Genomic DNA, 15783 nt, shown 5'->3' on the forward strand with positions numbered 1-15783 from the left:
AGATTTTTGGCTAGCGTGCGCTAAAACCACTAGCGCGGCTTCGTAAAGGGAGCCCTCGGTGTCATTTTGGCTTTTATCGGTGGTTTCATACGTTTGCTAGATAAACCCCAACATTGACTGGTTAAATGTTACATCGGGGAGTGCTAGGGAGGTAAAATTCCTAGACGTCATAAATGACTGCTTCTCGGAGCAACTGGTCCAGGAACTGACAAGAGGGGGAGTTATTTTAGATTTGATCCGTAGTGAGATGGAAAGCATAGTAGAGGAGTTAACTGGGTTGGGTCCTCTGGGAAAGAGTGATCATAACATGATCAAATTTGAGCTGAAGCGGGAGTGATATCACAAAAGAAATCTACTGTAGAAGCATTTGGGGTCCTTTTACTAAGGCGCGTTAACTGATTTAGTGCGCGCTAATAATTATGGCACACTAAATGCAAACGCGTCCATAGAATATAAATTGATTAGTGTGTGCTAAATCGATTACCGTATTTTCACGCATATAACGCGCGCATTATACGCTTTTTTACCTACCGCGCATACCCCTCGCGCGGTATACAAAATTTTTTTTACATAGTTCTCACCCCGCCCGACGCCCGATTCACCCCCCCCCCCCCAGCAGGACCGCTCGCACCCCCACCCCGAACGACCGCTCGCACGCGCTCCCACCCGCACCCGCATCCACGATCGGAGCAAGAGGGAGCCCAAGCCCTCTTGCCCGGCCGACTCCCCAACTCCCCGACAATATCGGGCCAGGAGGGAGCCCAAACCCTCCTGGCCACGGCGACCCCCTACCCCCACCCCGCACTACATTACGGGCAGGAGGGATCCCAGGCCCTCCTGCCCTCGACGCAAACCCCCCTCCCTCCAAAGATCGCCCCCCCCCCAAGAACCTCCGACCGCCCCCCCAGCCGACCCGCGACCCTCCTGGCCGACCCCCACGACACCCCCACCCCCCTTCCCCGTACCTTTGGTAGTTGGCCGGACAGACGGGAGCCAAACCCGCCTGTCCGGCAGGCAGCCAACGACGGAATGAGGCCGGATTGGCCCATCCGTCCCAAAGCTCCGCCTACTGGTGGGGCCTAAGGCGCGTGGGCCAATCAGAATAGGCCCTGGAGCCTTAGGTCCCACCTGGGGGCGCGGCCTGAGGCACATGGGCCCAACCCCGGAGAGTCGGGGCAGTGCACGGAAAGTCAGGGCGGGTGAACGGAGAGTCGGGACAGCGCACGGAGAGTCGGGGCAGTGCACGGAAAGTCAGGGCGGGTGAACGGAGAGTCGGGACAGCGCACGGAGAGGCGGGGCAGTGCACGTAAAGTCAGGGAGGGTGAACGGAGAGTCGGGACAGCGCACGGAAAGTCGGGGCAGTGCACGGAAAGTCAGAGAGGGTGAACGGAGAGTCGGGACAGCGCACGGAGAGGCGGGGCAGTGCACGGAAAGTCAGGGAGGGTGAACGGATAGTCGGGACAGCGCACGGAGAGTCGGGGAGGGCGAAAGGAGAGTCGGGGTGGCCAGAGGAGAGTCGGGGCGGGCGAAAGGACAGTCGGGCAGCATGCGCGGTATACCCGTGAGCGCGGTATACAAAAGTTTTTGTACATAAAATCGTGGTTTCTGCGCGCTATACCCGTGTGCGCGTTTTACACGGGTGCGCGTTATCTGCGTGAAAATACAGTAGTTCATGCTAAATTGGCCACCGTGCCTTAATAAAGAGGCGGTTAATTTTGGAAAGAGTGACTATGAAAAAAATGAGGAAAATGGTTAAAAAGAAGCTAAAGGGTTAGGAATGTAAACCAGGTGTGGATGTTATTTAAAAATACTATCGTGGAAGCCCAGACCAGATGTATTCCATGTATCAGCAAAGGTGGAAAGAAGAGCAAACAAGTGCCGGTATGGTTAAAAGGTGAAGTGAAAGAGACTATTAGAGCCAAAAAACATCCTTTAAAGAATGAAAAAAGGATCTAAATGAAGAAAATAAGAATAGACAAGCACTTGGCAAGTTAGATGCAAAGCATTGATAAAGAAAGCTAAGAAAGACTATGAAGAGAAACTTGCAAAAGAGGCAAAAAATCATAACAATTTTTTTAGGTACATCAGATGCCAAAAACCTATGAGGGAATCTGTGGGACCATTGGATGATCAAGGAGCAAAATGAGTGCTCAGGGAGGATAAGGCCATAGCGGAGAGATTGAATGAATTCTTTGCTTTGGTCTTCATGGATGAAGATGTACGAGATCTACCTGCACTGGAATTGGTTTTCAAGGGCGATAAGGTAGAGGAACTGAAAGAAATCTCAGTGAATCTGGAAGATCACTAAGACAAATGGACAAGTTAAAAAGTGATAAATCACTTGGACCAGATGGTATACACCCCAGGCCCAGGGTACTAAAAGAACTCAAACATGAAATTGCTGATCTGCTGTTAGTGATCTGTAACCTGTCACTAAAACTGTATGTAGAACCTGAAGATTACAGGGTGGCCAATATTACACCAATTACAGGGTGGCCAATATTACAATTTTTAAAAGGTTTCCAGGGGAGATCTGGGAAATTACAGACCAGTAAACCTGACTTCAGTGCTGGGCAAAATGGTGGAAACAATTATAAAAAATAAAATTGTGGAACAGGTAGACAAACATGATTTAATGAGACAATGTCAGCATGGGTTCAGCCGAAGGAGATCTTGCCTCACTAATTTGCTTGACTTCTTTGAAGGTGTGAATAAACATGGATAAAAGTGAGCTGGTTGATCTAGATTTTCAGAAAGCTTTTGACAAAGTTCCTCATGAGAGGCTCCTGAGAAAATTAAAGAATCACGGGATAGGTGGCAAAGTTCTGTTGTGGTTTAGGAATTGGTTATTGCTTAGAAAACAGGGTAAGGTTAAAAGGTCATTTTTCTCAATGGAGGAGAGTAAACAGTGGAGTGCCGCAGGGATCTGTACTGGGACCGGTGCTATTTAATTTATTTACAAATGATCTGGAATTTGGAGGTGATTAAATTTGCAGATGACACTAAACTATTCAAAGTTGTTAAAACACATGCAGATTGTGAAAAAATTGCAGGCAGACTTTAGGAAATTGAAAAACTGGGCATCCAAGCGGCAGATGAAATTTAATGTGGACAAATGCAAAGTGATGCACATTGGGAATAATAACCCAAATCACAGTTACCAGATGCTAGGCATGCAAAATAGGCAGGGACGTGATTCGCTTGGAAACCGACTGAGCTGGCCGATCAACACAAGAAGCGACTGCTGGGGACCAGTCGCAAACATCCTTTCCGACTGTCCTCAGCCTGAAATCCCAGTCCTGCAGCCCATCTCTGCCGCTCTGCTCTCTGCCCCTTCCAGCTGAGCAACTCTCCTGCTCTCTGCCGCCCTTCCACGCAGTGCAAGCCTGTGGTTTTAAAATGGGGCTGCATTGCAGGGAAAGCGGCAAAGAGCAGGAGAGTCAATAACTGCCTGCTTTTAAAAGTCCCCTGCTATAATGTAAGGCACCATGTTTTATGGTTCTAAGGTAAATGTGAAAGGACTATCATAACCTGGAAAGCACCTCTTCTTCCCTTCAGAAGGGGGGGGGAGGGAGCTTTTAAAGAACATCTCCTCAGATCAGTTGAACTCTTATGTACAGCACTTCACAGTGCATACTGCTATCTCTGGGATGCACATTACAGCCCCAGATTTCACCACTGAACCACATGGGAAGCTCGGAGGTAGGAATGAGAATCATTCTCACTACTCAATTACAGCCGGGTAACCTAAGATAAACAAAATGAATGCCAGTGGCTGATGGAGGGCATAGGGCGAAAGCCTGATGCATCGTCACCCAGTCACGAGCTCCAGCATCCTCTTTAGAGCGACAGCCACCCACCCAAAGAAGGGGAGGGATGAAACACCTTGCAACAAAAATATAACATACAAATAATAATCCCAAAAGAGAACAGACGTAAAGGGGAAAGAGCGCAGGGCCAGACCACTGCCCTGCCGCAGAGAGCGCCAGCGGCAACTTTTCTACACAGCAGCCAACTGTCTGCCTCCCGCCGCCATGAGCCCTCATGACAGCATGCTGCTGAAAATGTGCTAGCTGTGGCTCTTCAGGGCAGGGACTTGCCGGGGCAGTGAACTTGTGTCGGCGAAGGGGAAGAGGCTACTGCCGCCGGGGATCACCCTTCCCTGGGAGAGCAGGAGAGTTGGGACCAGTAAAAAAAAAAAACAAAAAAAAAAACAACCCAGCAAAAGCAGACACCAAATGCATGCGCAGACCATCTACAGCAGGGGTGTCAAAGTCCCTCCTCGAGGGCCGCAATCCATTCGGGTTTTCAAGATTTTCCCAATGAATATGCATGAGATCTATTAGCATACAATGAAAGCAGTGCATGTAAATAGATCTCATGCATATTCATTGGGGAAATTCTGAAAACCTGACTGGATTGTGGCCCATGAGGAGGGACTTTGACATCCCTGATCTACAGGGACAGCAGATGATCTGCGCATGCGTCAATATCCCACACTAGTGATCCGTGCGGTTGGAGGGGGGCATTCCTCCGATCACCCTCATTTTAATTTTTTTGTTTCATAAATTGGTCGGGCCTGCACGGATCGGTCACGGATTGGGCACGGAGAGCCAGGTTAGTGAATCTAGCCCATAGTGTCACTAGAAAAGGTTCAAAGAAGAGCAACCAAGATGATAAGAGCGGATAGTGTAGCTAGTTTTAGGAAAGGTTTGGACAATTTCCAGGAGGAAAAGTCCTTAGTCTGTTATTGAGAAAGACATGTCTCTTTTCCAAGCTGAAGAGCCCTAACCTGTTTAGTCTTTCCTCATACGAGAGGAGTTCCAACCCCTTTATCATCTTGGCCGTTCTTCTTTGAACCTTTTCTAGTGCCGTTATATCTTTCTTGAGATAAGGAGACCAGAATTGAATGCAATACTGTATTCATCTTCATTTTGTTGCGTTCAACCCAATCAAGATGAAACCGTAGCAGTCAGAATAAAATCTTTGTCATAAAGATAATGACCAAAACACTCATCAAGCCCAAGGTGAAGTGCACAAACCAGAGATGAGGCAAATTTAAGGCCTTTATCAACTTAATCAGCTTATTTTTCAACATGACCAAAATGGGCAGCAAAAAGCCCAAAGCAACACTCATAGCTTCACTATGTATAATGTCCAGAGCAGCTGCAAGTGGACTCGTGATACAGCAATACTCGCACAGAAAAAAATTACTTCATGCTGTCTGGTTAAAATCAAAGAGTTGAATGAGCAAGATTTAATTTCTTTGCTGACATTGATGCCACTTTATCACACTCAGGTTTGTGGCTTACCAGATACAACGTGCACCTAAGAAGTTATCTTTTGCACTTCCTAAATCAAAAATTTGCAATAAACAGAGTGCTTATGTGTCAAAGACCCAGCCATCTTTATCACCGCATGCTCTATGCTTGAACAACTTTACTCAAAAGAAAGTTTTCCAGAAACTGTAAACAGCTCAGTCATGGGCCTAGTGATGCAAAGAAAATCGAATGGTTGTCACTAAAATGTAATTACCGTATATTTTGCTCTATATGATGCATCTGACCATAAGACGCACCTAGGTGTAGAGGAGGAAAAACCAAGAAAATAAAATTCTGAACCAAATGGTGTACTCTGTCCCACATGGTGTACCCTGTCCCACCTCCCTCCCCCTCATTGTGGTATTTTCATGTTTTTACCCCACCCCCACCTGTCTAAGAATGCACATTGTTGTATTTTCATATTTTTTTACTCCCCCCCTTACCTTTTTAAATCCTGGTGGTCCAGCGGTGTATCGGCAAGGGCAAGCTTTCCGCACTTTTGCCTGGGCCCGCGCTGCTCCCAGAATGGCTGCCATCAGCGCGGAAAGCTCGTACCTGCCGATACACCGCTGGAACACCAGGATTTAAAAATGTAATATTCGCTCCATAAGACGCACATACATTTCCATCCACTTTAGGGGGGGGGGGGTGCATCTTATAGAGCGAAAAATACGGTATATAAAGTAACTAGACATAATCCTCTTTTTACAATAGCGGTTTTAAGCGCAGACCGATGCGCTGAATTCTCTGCGCTGCTCCCGACACTCAGAGTTTTTATGAGCGTCGGAGTAACACAAAGCATTCAACACGTCAGCCTGCGCTAAAAACCGTTATCGCGGTTTTGTAAAATGTGTGTGGGGGCGGAAATATAATATATTGCAATTATTCATTACAATAGTACAAAAGTAATCTTTTAACAGCAATATATTACTGCCCAACACTGCACATTATACATTTAAATATTTAGAACACTAGCACTTATGTGCTTATATAAATACATATCTACATAAGGGCTCGCAGGGTGTCTAAGAGTATTCTTAAAATACTTGCTTAACTTGCATACAGTATGCAAGCGGAGGCACACATAGGGGTGAAGAATGGGCCAGACATAGGCAGGGTGCCTACTTAAGAGAGTAACTTATAGAATACTGAAAGCAGTAACACATGATCCTGACATTCTTAAACGATTCAAAAGTACACACAGATATGCAACTGCATTCAGCCGGATCTCCAGAATACAAGCAGAGTAGCATAACTCTAGCCGGCTGGACTCGTCATTGCTCCTTGTGCTAGAATGAATCACTTTTTTCAGTTTCCAAATAATCAATTACTTCTTCTTTGTTGGTATTTTTGTGAATTCATACATAATTCTTATTTGTGCAAAATATATCATAATGAATTTGTTACTTAGCTTTGCACCGCCACCTCATCCACCGAGATATCCGCTTCAGTTACTTTCATCAGGGTTGAGGTGAATCAAAAAACTAACCCGCTTCTAGCGCTGCTCTATTCATCCATTAGTTGCAAAGTCTGCCTGGCATTCTTAGGCACCCATACCCACACTTAGAACAGCTATACAGTGTTCCCCCGGTCGTTCGCAGTCAGCGATTCGCGGTCCTGGTCATTCACGGTATTTTCCGACTGCGAACCGCCGACAAGGAGAGGGCAACGGGAGAGGCAGGAGAGAGCAGCCGGAGCGCCGCGAGTGGAGGAAATCACTCGCGGTACGCTCCGACCGCCTCTTCCTGCATTAAGTCGGGCCTTATCCAATCAGGAGCTGCTTTGACACGCAGCTCCTGATTGGATAAGGCCCGACTTAGTGCAGGAAGAGGCGGTCGGAGCATACCGCGAACGATTTCCTGCACTCGCAGCGCTCGGGGTGCTCTCCTGCTGCCCACTTCCACTGCCCTCTTCAGGCTCCTCCATGAAAAACCGTAGTCATGGTTTTTCGAGATTCGCGAGGGTTCCTGGAACAGAACCCCCACGAATATAAGGGGAGTACGGTACAGATAATATAAGTATGGATGCTTAAATGTAGGGCTCACCAATACTGGGTTATGCTTGCATTCAGTGGCGTAGTAAGGAAGGTGCGGGGGGGCGCATTCCACCCCGGGCATGATCTTCCTAAGTGTGTGGCACCCCTCCTCCTCTCTGCCCCCACTCCTCCCCTTGCCTTCCCCATAACTTTTTTACTTCCCTGGCGCAAGGTTGCTGCCCGCTCCTAGGAAGTGACATCAAAGGGTGAGCCAACACCAACGTGGGCATGCAGCTCACACCGGAGAAATTAAAAAGGTACGTGGAAAGGGAAGGGGTGTGTGTGTGTGCGGCGGGGGATGGGGGTGATGGCAGGTGAGGGGTGCCACCTCCCCAGGTGCCGCTCATCCTGACTGAGTCACTGCTTGCATTCTATAATAGAACCTGGGCACCCAGATTCCATTACAGAATATGTTCCCATCACATAGATTCTGTGCACCTAAACGGAGGCTCCAGTTACAGAAGTGCCCCTCTGTTAATGTCGATGGATAGCAATATATTATGCATCTTACCAGGTTCAAGAATGATTAGCTGTGCACTAGTCTGTACATTCCCAACGTCATTTTCAGCTAGACACTGGTAAAACCCTTCATCCGACTTCACCAGGCCAAGAATCCGTAAGTTGCTGCCACTCTTGAGAGAGGAAGAGAAAGGTGCGTTAAATCAAGCTGAACGCCATTCATGGAGTCATTTGAACAAAAACATTTATGCAATACAGTAAAAGCATCAGAAAATTGTGATTATATTAATGATCCCTTAGGGCTCCTTTTACTAAGGTGCATTAGGGCCTTAATGCGCGGAATAGCGCGTGCTAAATTGCCGCACGAGCTAGACCTTAATGCCAGCACTGAGCTGGCATTATTCTAGAAGTGTACCGCACGGTTTAGACCACGGTAATTTCGTGCGTGTGCTAAAAACGCTAGCGCCCCTTAGTAAAAGGAGCCCCTAGTCTCTAGAGGATTAAAGAAATGTGTGCATACTCTGAGGTTGTGGTGACTCCTATGCAATGATCTCAGAAGGAACCACAGGAGAAAATGTATATCTTCAACCAAAATGTACTAGGGGGCTCATAATCGAAAGTGAAATATGTCTAAAAACCTACCCATGTTGGCACTTGGACGATCTAAAAGACAGGTCGTCCAAGTGCCAATAATCGAAATGGCTTTTTAGACATTTCCAGGGACTTTTTAGGCCTCTAAATCTCACTGTGTGCCCAGAGGCTGAAAGGGGTGTTTTTGGAGGAGTAGTTAGGGCAGGATGTGAGCCAACCTAGACTTAGTAATCCTGCAGGGATAATCGAAGGTTTGACGAGCCTGCCTAGATGGAACTTATACATATACATATATATATATATATATAAGAATAGCCTTACTGGGTCAGACCAATGGTCCATCAAGCCCAGTAGCCCGTTCTCACGATAGCTAATCCAGGTCACTAGTACCTGGCCAAAACCTAAGGAGTAGCAATATTCCATGCAGTGGCTGCCCCCATGTCTCTCTCAATAACAGAGTATGGCCTTTTCCTCCAGGAAATTGTCCAAACCTTTCTTAAAACTAGATACGTTATCCGCTCTTACCACAACTTCTGACAACATGTTCCAGAGCTTAACTATTCTCTGAATGGGGGAAAAAAATCCTCCTATTGGTTTTGAAAGTATTTCCCTGTAACTTCATCGAGTGTCCCCTAGTCTTTGTAATTTTTGAAAGAGTAAAAAATTAATCCACTTGTACCCGTTCTACTCAACTCAATCGCTGTTGGTCGATTCTCTGGCTGATTTTCAAACAGCGATTGATTCACTATCAAGTCTGATTGCAAATCATTTGCATGCAAACTCACCGACTCAATCAGGGTTTTTTTCTTTTTTTCTTTTTTTTAATGGCACTGATATTTTGCATGTATTACACATGCAAAATATCTGTCCCCCCCAAAAAAAAAAATCCCCCACCGCCATTGGCGGCCCTCCCTGATGACCTAACGACAATTGCGGTGACCCACCTGAACTCCAAAAAGATGGTAGGAGGGATGCCTACTCCCTCCTACCATTGGACCACCCTCCATCGTCACCCCATCCCCATTGGCCCCCTCACTCCGTATCTTTAAGTCAGGAGTAGGAGTGTCCAGTCAGACCCTCCTGCTCATCTGGCCTTCTGTGCAATGCGGGCCTTAGGTTCCTCCCCAGTGCATCACACTGTTCCTTTTGACCCTGGGCAAGCCACTTAATTCCCCCTTCTCCACATTACCCCAGGTAGATTGTGAGCCCACCAGGACAGACATGGAAAAATGCTTGAGTACCTGAATAAATTCATTTAAACTATTCTGAGCTCCCCTGGGAAATAGAACATTAAATAAATAAATATACGGTATATTTTCCCCACTGTTGCATTCCTAAACAAACAAGAAAGGGATAGCAAGCATGTAGTGCCAAAGGAACCACACAGTCGGCCTTAAGAACAGGGATATAAGGTATTTTATTTTGATTGACCCAACACAACCCATGTTTCAGCTAGATGCCTGCATCAAGGATGCATCTTCACCTTACTCCAGCTTAGAAAAACAACATCTCTAAAAGAATACTTTTACACAATACTTTTGTATAAGTTGATATGAAATTGTAGCACACAGCTGTTCTGTCCCTCCATGAAATAGATTGCTGCCTATGAGCTTTAATGCTATTTAGAAGCAAAACCGTGGATTGAAGACAAAGTTTTTTTTTATTTTTCTTTCCAGCTTATGATTTATCTTTAATCTTATCTATTGTTTTGCCTTTTGTCTTTGTTTTGTTCTATTTCTATCATTTAAATTTCTCCAGAATTCTACTGTTCAACGGCTCCCCCTTCTGCTTCTATTCCTTTCTCTCCTCTCTTCAACCTTCCAAAGTATTTAAATCAATGCTGTCTTGTTAAAATGTTTATTTTATTTTTATTTTTCCTCTAACTCTACTTTTCACTTCTCTATTACCCTCCAGGTACTTTAGTTAGATTGTGAGCCTTCGGGACAGTAAGGGAATTTTTCAAGTACCTTTCTTATTTCTAATCTTAATGTATATTTTCTGTAAACCGCTTAGAACCTAACGGATGTAGCGGTATATAAGAAATAAATTACATTACATTACATTACATTGGATGTCCATATGGGCTCAGAAAGAACACCAGTATGGAAAAATATCCAAACCAGAAAAAGATCAGAACAGACCTCTTCCTCCTCCACTCCAGCAGCTTCATCAGTATTGGTGCCATTTTTTTCAGTGGGGTTTTTTTTAAGAGCATTTTTACCATGTGACAGATTGAATGAACTTCCATTTTCATACAACATTCATCAGTTTAATCTTGGTTGAAACATGATTCGTGTTGAATCATTTAAGTTACCACATCACCGTTATCTAATAAAATTTGATTTGTTATCTACATCAACGCCTACTTTGCTTGCTGTCCACCACTACTAAAATATCCAAACCGCCATTTTCCAACGGTGACACTGAATGTTCAAATGGCATAGTCATTTATAAATGGTCAAACAAGAGGTGTGAATGGGGTAGCCCCAGAGCAGTACTAAAGGATGACTAATGGATATACCATTTATCATGCAAGAATCTAAATGGTTAGCAATAAAAATATAATTTTAAAAGTAATATTGTATCTAAGGCTAAAAGGAGGGGAGCATTTACGCACTGACGTTCATGAAACGAGAGGGAAATGAGGGAAGGAGAATTATTAAATACATCGAGATAAAAAATAAAAGGAAGTAAGTGGATAAGGGAAGTACATTTGGGTAGGGCTCGTTTCAAAAGAAGCGTTTTGATTTTCCAAAGTAGTTCCGCGAAACAAAATGAATTGTCAAAAAGAACAGAGATTAAAGAGTAAGGGTGTCTTTAAAATGAAAGGACTTAAGTTTGTTTAGGCCATAGTCTGACAGGAGGGGGGAGGAGTGATTGGTGCCAGGGGAAGTGGCAAACCCAGTAAATTGACTTGTTGAAAGATTTTACAGTCTGGTTATGGTATTAAGTTACAGTAAGTGAGTGACAGTAGATGTCACGGGGGGGAGGAGAATTTAGGAAATTAGTGTTTGTATCACTGAGCACATAGTCCTTGGTCACCCACATGAACCATGGAAAGAAGGGAATAAACTGTGGGGCAGCCTCAATGAAGGCCGCTGTAACAGGAAAGCAGAGTTTCACCTTTGCTGGAATAACAGAGGAGAGAGTCGGTTCATAGACAACGGCGCGAAAGACAAAGGCGCGCGGCGCGATGTCTATTAAGTAAAGTGGGGGGTTCCCCACACACACACCCCCGTCAGAGCCCTAAAAACATTAATTTAGAGCGGCGCGCGCCTCCGCGCTGCGCTCAATTGTCTGGGCGCGCTTTTGACCTGACACCGAGAGAGTCTTTGCTGGGGGATGAGCAAGTGAAGACCCCATGAGCAGAATGGAAAGAATTGCCTGAGGTGTGTCCAAACTACACTTTCTTGGCTGTGAGGACAGACAGGAAGGTCTGGGCCTCAGTGCCAGTCCAGCAGCTGGGAAAGAGCCCGGCGGGACTTTATACATTTTTTTAATTTTGTTTTGTTTCTGTCCCGAGGATGAAAGGACAAGTTATAGTCTTCAACTGAGCTGCCAGATAGAATGGGCAGGAGGAGAGTTGGACAAATTGAACTGCTGTAAATAGTTATTAGATATATTTAAGCGAATCAACGCTTAATCAGTTGCTGTAAGCTAACTCCAACAGTAAAGACTCTTTTTTTTTTTTGTATTTCAAGGCCTAGATTCACTAAACTCACCTTTCTGATCCGAATTGTGGGCGATCCGTGTCCAAGTCTTGCCGGGCGGCCAATTCACTAAAGAGTCCCCATGCAAATGATTTGATCAGACACATGCCCACAAGCGATCCCACAGATTGTTTGCCATTTGACTTTTGCTGCAGTCTGACAGTAAAAACTTCTAGATTAAAGCATTCCTGGAGTATGAATGCTTATTTTTGGGGACAGTGTATAAAGACGGATAATAGGAGGCATCTTAAATCCCACAGTCTGCTCCCAGCTCAACATCAGAAATTTTGTTTTGTAATCACCTAGTCCCGGGTACCCATCCCAAAGAGCTTAGCCGGTGCTCAAAGACTTTGATGAGCGGGACCAGGGTTACAATAATATTTTATAGAATAGCGAGCAGTGTCATCATCTTGGCCCTTATGCACCTAAGGCATGTGTAATTATACATGCATAGTTAAAGAATAGTTTTTCAAATGAATGATATAAAGAAGCAAAACAAGGAAATTTCAAGGTAATGCACTTGCAGCAGTAATTAAAAAAAAAAAAAAAATGCTGGATAATTACCACTATCTGAAAGTAGTCACTAGGAATGACAACCTCTCCATTCTTGGTCCACTTCACTGTTGGAGCAGGCTTCCCAGAGACAGCACATTCAAACTCAATATCCATGCTCTCACAGGCATAAAGGTTGGAAGGATGGTTCAAATACCTGGGAGGAACTGAAAAGACAATAAAATGCAAGTGAAATTGAAAGGAACAAGTCTGGGAGAACATTGCATTTAGCAAATCACATTAAAAATGGACATATTAATTACGCGCATTGGGATAATTTAATAAAAGTTTGTTCGTGTTTAAAAAAGCTTCTTTTTTTATACATGTAGATAAGGCATTTTCTTTTTTTTATATATACATATCTTTATTAGATTTTCAAACTACAATTGTGCAATAAGTAATTCATATACATAAAATATTGCAAGAAAAGCACAATAAACTTTCAGACATTAACATACCCTGAATCAAGTTCCAATGCAACTCCCTTCCCCCACCCTGGATGTATATGTTTACAAGCCTATAAAATAAAATCAGTTATTCTTCCTTACAAAATTTTGCCAATGGCTCCCAAACATCCATAAACTTTCTGTAACGCCCTTGCTGTATAGCCATGAAACGTTCCATTTTTAAAATGTAACACAGCGATTCCCACCCAAAATTGTAACTTAATTGATCCCAATTCTTCCAATTCCTTAAAATGAGCTGTATGGCAATCCCTGTCATTGTACATAGAAGTTTGTTATTTCTATTAGATATTTGGCTTTTAGCTCTCATCAATGTACCAAATAAAATGGTGTCATATGTTAATGCCACTGGATTTTCCAATATGTTGTTCACTTGATCCCATATGGATCTCCAAAATTTAAGTATCAAGGGACAATAAATGATAAGGTATTTTCATAAAATCATGTGGCAGTATCAGTAGGTGTGTTAAAAATATGGTACATATTTGTATGCACGCCAAGTGTAGACAGTCATGAGACACAGCTTCTGACAGAGGCAGAAGCGCGGTGTGCGTGCACATTTTGTAAAACAACACGCACACCCTCTTACACCTGCCTCTGGCAGTCTATCTTCTTTAAAAATTAAGCTCAAATTAGGTACTTTTTTGAACGTCTCACACAGTCCTATGATGCAAAACCATGCCCATTAGGTAAACATGGAATTTCATACATATAAAATTCATTTTTTTTCTTTCTTCCTTTCCACTGCATTACTTACGATTCCACCTCTACTACACTTCTTAATTGTTCATGTAAGCCACTTTGCAATATTAATGATCTGAGCATGTTAAAATTTTAATATGTATTAAAAAATGAAAATAAATGTGTGAAGCCAGTATCTAGAAAATAAATGACCCAATAATCAAGATAAGTTATGCATTTGTCAGCAGATGGTGCCTGCATAGCATATTTATCCAGATAATTTCAGCCCTTATCTAGATAAACCTGAGATAAAGTGGTATTAATGGTTTGTTCTGCTGTCTGTGGTTTAGATTCACTAAACTCACCTTTCCGATCCGATTTGTGGGCGATCCGTGTCCGAGTCTTGCCTGGCGGCCAATTCACTAAAGAGTCCCCATGCAAATGATCTGATCGGACACATGCCCACAAGAGATCCCACAGATCGCTGCAGAGCGATCCAGATGCATGCGCAGAACATCCTCTCTGCCCGGAGATGCGATCCTTGCATGCGCAAGGGAACAGAACATGCTTTGCCGCCAGACTGGAAACGCCATAGTGCAGACCCACTGTAAACCCATGGGTAAAAACCGCAGGTTAAAAACACGGGCTCGCAGAGAGGCAGGGTGGCAGAGAGCCTTTTGCACAAGGGAGAAGTTTTTTATTTTGATGGCTTCAGGGCTGCAGGGAGCAGGACAGCTGGCAAGGATGTGAGCAACTGGTCCTCAGCAGTTGCTCCTTTTTGGATTGGAAAGCCCAGTCGGTGTTCCTTCTTCTCTTTAGTAAACAGGTGTCAAACTCAAGGCCCGCAGGGCAAATCCGGCCCGCCTGGTCGTTTTATGCGGCCCACGGTCCAATGCCCCCAGTTTTTCCTTGTGGCCGGCTCCTTCCTCCTCACAGCCATGGTGTGCATGGAGCAGCGTGCAGCGGCTCCTTGCGCGTCCACACCTCATCCAGAAGCATTCCCTCTGGCGTTGTGATGTCAGAGAGAAGGCTTCCGGTTCAGGTGTAGGACGCACAAGGAGCCAATGCACACGACTCCGTGCACACAATGGCTGTGAGGAGGAGGGAGCCAGCCACAAGATGACACCTGGGGGCATCGGACCGCATGAAACGGCCAGGATGGAGTCAGCCAGAAGGTTAGACACACGCTGGAGGGAGGCACAGCATGGAGGGAGGGAGACAACACAGGTAGGGGGAATGGTTTTATTTTCAAGTTTGAATTGTGTCAGTTTTGAGAATTTTAATCTCCTGTCTATCTTTTGCACTGCTCAGGAAGAAATACATTTATTTCTTTTTCTCTGGGAGTTGTACTGCATACAGAATCTTGAATCTTAGTGCTTTTAGTTTTTGGTCCCATATTTGCATAGGGGTTATCTGTGTTCTGGTAGGAATGAATGTTGAGAAGCATACAGTGTGTTTTGTGTAGTTTAATTTTGTGGTTAACCATTACCATTAAGTGTTTCTATGATTATATTGTGTGTGTATATATGAAAAATGAATGGAAAAGTGGTGTTATAATTAGTATTATTATGGGGGGCGGGGTCTGGGGCGGAGATTAGGCGGGGTCTGGCCCACTACTTAGCCTGTGTTTTGGATTTCAGCCCCTTAAAGTTATTGAGTTTGACACCCCTGCTTTAGTGAATCGCTGCCTTCCTAATTTGTATGCCATTTCCCCACATTTGCATGTGCGGATTGGATCGAGTGCGGATTAGATTCAAGGGTTCAACAACTTCACTCTCGAAACAAGTTTGCCATCCTACTACAATTTGACCTTTCCGCTGCTTTCGATGTTGTTCACCATGATATTCTTATTTACCAACTCTCTGAGATAGGTATGAACTCCACAGTCCTAGGTTGGTTCTCTAAATTCCTCCGCTCTCGTTCTTACAATGTTAACATGAATGGCACCTCATCCTCCCCCTGGAAACCGA

At 44.5% G+C, this 15783-nt stretch overlaps 1 protein-coding gene across 3 annotated transcripts in view; it reads right to left on the reverse strand.

The window, feature by feature from the left end:
* Positions 1-15783, reverse strand: part of DCC (DCC netrin 1 receptor) — a 906493-nt gene that overhangs the window by 612695 nt on the left and 278015 nt on the right. For all 3 annotated transcript variants that reach the window (XM_033934276.1, XM_033934287.1, XM_033934268.1), the window contains exons 5-6: positions 12681-12835; positions 7868-7988 (exon numbers count right to left, since the gene is read on the reverse strand). In XM_033934276.1, coding sequence (XP_033790167.1) covers positions 7868-7988; positions 12681-12835 — 276 coding nt within the window. The remainder of the gene's footprint in view (positions 1-7867; positions 7989-12680; positions 12836-15783) is intronic.

This window comes from Geotrypetes seraphini, chromosome 1 (genome assembly GCF_902459505.1).
Source record: "Geotrypetes seraphini chromosome 1, aGeoSer1.1, whole genome shotgun sequence".
NCBI classification, from domain to species: Eukaryota; Metazoa; Chordata; class Amphibia; order Gymnophiona; family Dermophiidae; genus Geotrypetes; species Geotrypetes seraphini.